At 28.1% G+C, this 5,632-nt stretch overlaps 1 protein-coding gene across 2 annotated transcripts in view; it reads left to right on the top strand.

The window, feature by feature from the left end:
* LOC106687409 (zinc finger protein 711) overlaps nucleotides 1-5,031 on the top strand; it is a 22,832-nt gene extending 17,801 nt beyond the window's left edge. For both annotated transcript variants that reach the window (XM_014431280.3, XM_067048741.1), the window contains exon 5: nucleotides 1,904-5,031. In XM_014431280.3, the coding sequence (XP_014286766.1) occupies nucleotides 1,904-3,090 (1,187 nt within the window). In that variant the 3' untranslated portion in view covers nucleotides 3,091-5,031. The remainder of the gene's footprint in view (nucleotides 1-1,903) is intronic.
* The last annotated feature ends 601 nt before the right edge of the window (nucleotides 5,032-5,632 follow it).

Raw genomic sequence — 5,632 nt, 5'->3', positions numbered from 1 at the left:
AATAAATAGTTGTAAACTATTTTGTTTCACTTTTGACCGCAACCCTGACCATCTTCTTATATATCAATTTTTACGGTCAACTATATATACATATAGAAGATTTTTTAGTTTAAAAAAAAATAATCATGTCAAACCAGCGATGTGGACACTATTATATGAAAATTATAGGTGGTATTTTAATACCTGAGTTTATACCAGAATCAATTTTCTATTCTACAACAGGAAATATAGTCTTCACATCATTAGTAATCAATAGGGATAGGATTTTTATGTTTTCACATATTTTTACCTGACCATGATATCTTTTATTCCTTACTAACTAACGATGTTTCAAGACATTTCTTGCCAATAGAAGCATTTTTTTTTTCCAATTTTTATTTCACATATTTTTAAATATTTGGCCTTTTTTACATATTTTGTGTATTTTTATATTACTTTGTTGTAAATCACATATTTTCTGAAATATTTTTTATTTTGTACATATTTTTAGATATTTTGTCCTAAACTATTTGAAATATTTATTTCCTTAAATTATTTGTTCAATTGTAAATTCATTTTTACTCAGCAACTACGTAAAATTCAAGAGAACACAAGAAACTTGAAGGTGAAATTTATCATTAATCATAAATAGTGCGTAAAAATTCTATATTTTCATCTTTGAACACAAATTAAAAGCAGTGGCAATAATAAATTTTCACAGAAGATTTCTATATACGAGAATTTCTCAATATCAATTAAAAAGAGCAAGGGTCTTATTCCTGTGGTATTTCCCTAGAATTTGTTTGTTTACTCCTCAATCCATTTCTCTTTTTCCCCCCTTCCCAATGTCCTTTCTTATCTTAGTCTTGTTTCACTCCCTAGTTTAATTACAATTACTAATTAATATCTTGTTATTGAACAGCTATGTTTTCTCTAAGTACATTTTTTTGTACATATTTTCTTTAAAATATTATTCATATAATATATAATAAATACATATTTATGTAACTTTTTTTAAGTTATAAAATTACTAATTAATTAGTAATTTATATTGTTGAAAATACATAATTTATAAATACATATTTTTCAAAATATTTGACAATTTATTAGCACATATTTCAGATTTTTTAGCACATAAAAATCCTATCCCTAGTAATCAATATTTAATCAGTAAAAATATTACAGGTGCTGCTTGATACTGAGTCAGAAATTGAAATTGTAATCCCTGTTGAGAATCATTACCTCATATTCTGAGTTGATACAAGAATCTATATTCCATCCTATTACAGAAAATGTAGCCTTCAGATCATTAGTAATCTATATTTAATCAGTAAAAAAATTAAAGTGGTTGCTTGATACTTGAGAAATTGAAATTCTAATTTCCATTGAGAATCATTACCTCATATTCTCTCCTTTATAAAAAAGACCTTTAACTCTACTTATGATTTTAAATTTTATCAATTAACATAGAAATTCATGCTCTACTATTTATTTACTATTATCTTTTTTTTTAAAGTAAGAAAAATAAATACAAATGTACATGCAGAATTTAAGAGAATTAATAACTATTATTCACTAAATAACTAGAAGAAATCCACTTATTCATTGGTCTAGTTCAGTTAAATGGACAAATAAACAAAAAAAAAATGGACCTAGACAAATGGAAAAAAAAAATTTATCATTTAGCCTTCTTCTTCTTTGCATATTATTACCTAATCTAAATAAAACTAGATGCAGGCTCATTCTTTGACATGTGAAACTTAGATTATAGCCAGCACCATTCTCCAACTCCTATGACAACTCTCCACGACCGTCATATAATCATTAAACCTAGAATAAAATAATTAAATTTTTTGTAAATATTGATTTATTTAATTTGTATATAACTTCATACATCTTTAATTAAAACATTTGTTGCTTATAGGTGCTGTGGATTCCCCTAATCATATAGAAGAAATTAATAGGTCTGGCATAAAGGCCAAGATGAAGATAGATTTAAAAAAATTAATTTCTCCTCATTCAGCTCAGAAGATTTATCAATGTTTTCACTGTGATTATAGCTCACTACGATTTTGTAATTTAAAAAAACATATAATGTGCCTTCATATAAGTGAGAAGCCTCATCATAGAAGTCAGAAGCCTCATCAGTGTCCTTACTGTGCTTATATAACTGTGAGAAAATTTCATTTAAAAACCCATATTCTGGCCAGGCATACAGTTGAGAAGCCTCATTGGTGTCCTCATTGTGAATATAAAACAGTTACAACTCGTGATTTAAAAAACCATATAATGTACCGTCATTCACATGAGAAACCTCATCAATGTCCACACTGTGACCATAAAACTGTAACTAATAGTAATTTAAAATTGCATATATTGGCTCGTCATACAGATATAAGGCCTCATCAGTGTCCTCACTGTGGATATAAAGCCATAACAAATAATGAGTTAAAAAAACATATAAAAGTCCATCATATCAATATAGCTGAGAAACCTTACCAATGCCATCACTGTGCCTATAAAGCAGCACAAAATAGTCATTTAAAAATCCACATAATGCACCGTCATACTGATGAGAGGCCTGCACAATGTCCTCACTGTGATTATAAAGCTGTAACAAATGGTACTTTAAGTTTACATATAAAACGCCGTCATACATATGACAAGCATAATCAATGCCCTCACTGTGACTATAAAAATGTAACAAGTAGGGATTTAAAAAAACATATAGTTGCTCGTCATACAACTGAGAAACCTTATCATTGTCCTTACTGTGAGTATAAAGCTGTAGTAGTAAATCATTTAAAAACACATATGATGTACCGTCATACTGGTGAGAAACCTTATCAATGTCCTCACTGTGATTATAAATGTGTAGAAAATATTACTTTAAAATACCATATAAAACGCAGTCATACTGATGAAAAGCATAAACAATGTCCTCATTGTGATTATAAAACAGTGACAAATACTGAATTAAAAAGACATGTATTATACTGTCATACAGTTGAGAAGCCTAAGCAATGTCCTCCCTGTGAATATAAAACCGTTACAAATTGGGAATTAAAAAAACATATTATGGCCCGTCATACAGATGAAAGGCCTCATTAGTGTCCTTTCTGTGACTATAAATCAGTTCAAGTTAACAACATAGAACGACATATAAAACAGCGCCATACGGGTGAGAAGTCTCATCATTGTCCTCTATGTGAATATAAAACCGTAACAGGTAGTGATTTAAAAAAACATGTAAAGCATTGTCATTTAGGAGAAAAGGATAAGCAATGTTATCATTGTGACTATAAGATCATAGCAGTTAATGAATTAAAAAGACACATACAGGCCCACCATATTTTTGAAGAACCTTATCAGGGTCCTCACTGTAAATATAAAACTGCAACAACTTCTTGTTTAAAAATACACATCATGTATCGTCATTTGGGGGAAAAGCCCAATCAGTGTCCTTATTGTGACTTTAAAGCAGTACATGTTAATAACTTAAAGCGTCATATTACTAACCGCCATACTGATAAGAAGGCTTATCAGTGTCCTCATTGTGAATATAAGACCATAAAAGATAGAGATTTTAATAAGCATATTGCAGCCAATCATAATTGAGAAGCCTTTTAAATGTTGCCTTACTGTGATTAGAAACAAGAACATGTTATTCATTACAAAAAAAATTATATATAGTCTCATCATACAGGTGAGGAGCCTCATCAGTGTCCTCACTGTGAATATAAATCATTACAAATTGTGATTTTAAAAAATCTGCAAAGTGCATTTAGGTGACTAGCATAACCAATTGTAAATATTAATATGCTAACAATTGGCGAATTGAAAATGAGTATATGTCAGTGACCTTACATGATACCCTTATAACTGAATTTTAGCCTATATATATATTTACAATTTGAATGAAAATTGAATTATCGAACAACTCTGTGATAAACCGATATTGGACTTACATATGGGAATCTCACCGATTTTTAAGTTTTTAGGGCTATCGTATTAAAAATTTTTATTCAAATTATAGTTTTATACTTGTGAGGTCATCCATATATTGGTTTGGTAGTTAAAAAGCCTTACCTCTGTCCTCACTGTAAATGCAAACATTATGTCATTTTGTTATATTACGAACATTAAATCAATTGTTTTATATTATATCACAGTTAACATTGCATTATTAGAATGTTATCTATATATTTTTATAATAATAATTGGTAATTTATTCTTACTAAGTTCAGGACTTTTTTGTAATAAATAGTTGTAATACCTGTGATTTTTGTTTACTCTTTAGTAATTACTTTTTAATCTTTTAACTATCTTTCACTTGTTCATCTTTAGTCATATTGATAATGTATGATTTTAAATAGTTTTTCCTGGTAATATATTTACTAATGTCTTTTTAAGTACTTTATCAGTATTCATCTTGTTACTTATGGTTAAATAATATAGCTGTAAGATTGGGTTATATTAAATCCAAGACTAGATTAACCATTGACTGAGAAACTGTCTTTTAGTTTTTTACAAACAATATATTTAACATCCCTTTTAATTTATTTGTACATATAGTTTAATTAATCAAAGTTTAGTTTAGTTTTATTTTCTCTATCAATTTAACAAAGATGGTCTGGATGGTAGGAAAGTACTCAAAGTAGTAAAAACTATTTATTACTTTATCTGTTCTTAGTTACTGTAGCTTTTTGTAGTTTCTAGTTCACTTGATAATACTTATTTTGATAGTAACCAGTTTTAATAGAATTAAACTGTATAGTCTAATTTATAAATATAAATGTTATTTAATCACTACATGACAGACAGGTGTGTCTGTCAGTCCCCATTACAATTATTCATCTACTATTTATTTCATATAATCGCTTTATTTATGTGTATGGAAATGGATTATGTAACATAAAAAAATTAAAAATAAATTATTTCAGGACACCAAAATGCAAAACAAATGAATAATGTATCTCTCAAAACTAACCTGTTCCACTGTGGGTTAAAGAGAAAAAAAAGATGTGGTTGACACTTATATTGAAATTTAACTTGAATATTCAAACTGATAGCAAAAAGCTTTGTGATTTAAATTAAAAATCAGTTGACGTTCTACTATTGTTATAATAAAAACTTTGGTAATGTATTAATTTTACTACTAATACTAAATATTTTTGAAAAATATCATGTTCTATGTTTTTCATGTCAAACAAAAGGGTGATCTTTATTAAAAGCTACATTTTTAGGGCCAAACTTTTAAGGGAGTGAACTGTCTTCGAAATTCCCAAATTTTCATGTAGTTTTCTAGGATCTTAAAGAAGTGTTCATGGTGCACGAAAAAGAAAATATAGCTCATCTTTTTTTTATACCGAACTGTAATTTGTTAGAGTGATGAAAAAGAAATTAAAAGGAAGCTAGAAAGTTTCAGAAAGCAGGTGGAGAGAACATATATTGTTAACATATATAAGAAGATGGTCAGGGTTGCAGTCAAAGGAAAAACAAAAATAGTTTACAACTATTTTTTTTCCGACGTTTCGCCCCACTTTGCGAAGCCCTGAAAAATAACTAAGTAAAATTAGAATGACACATATCGTTACTAATAATACGAGATTATACTGAAGAAAATAATACAATATAGGATATAATAACAATG

Source organism: Halyomorpha halys, unplaced genomic scaffold (assembly GCF_000696795.3).
Source record: "Halyomorpha halys isolate HHAL.00 unplaced genomic scaffold, Hhal_1.1 Scaffold961.1, whole genome shotgun sequence".
Classification (NCBI taxonomy): Eukaryota; Metazoa; Arthropoda; class Insecta; order Hemiptera; family Pentatomidae; genus Halyomorpha; species Halyomorpha halys.
This window is presented reverse-complemented; position numbering and strand designations above follow the sequence as displayed.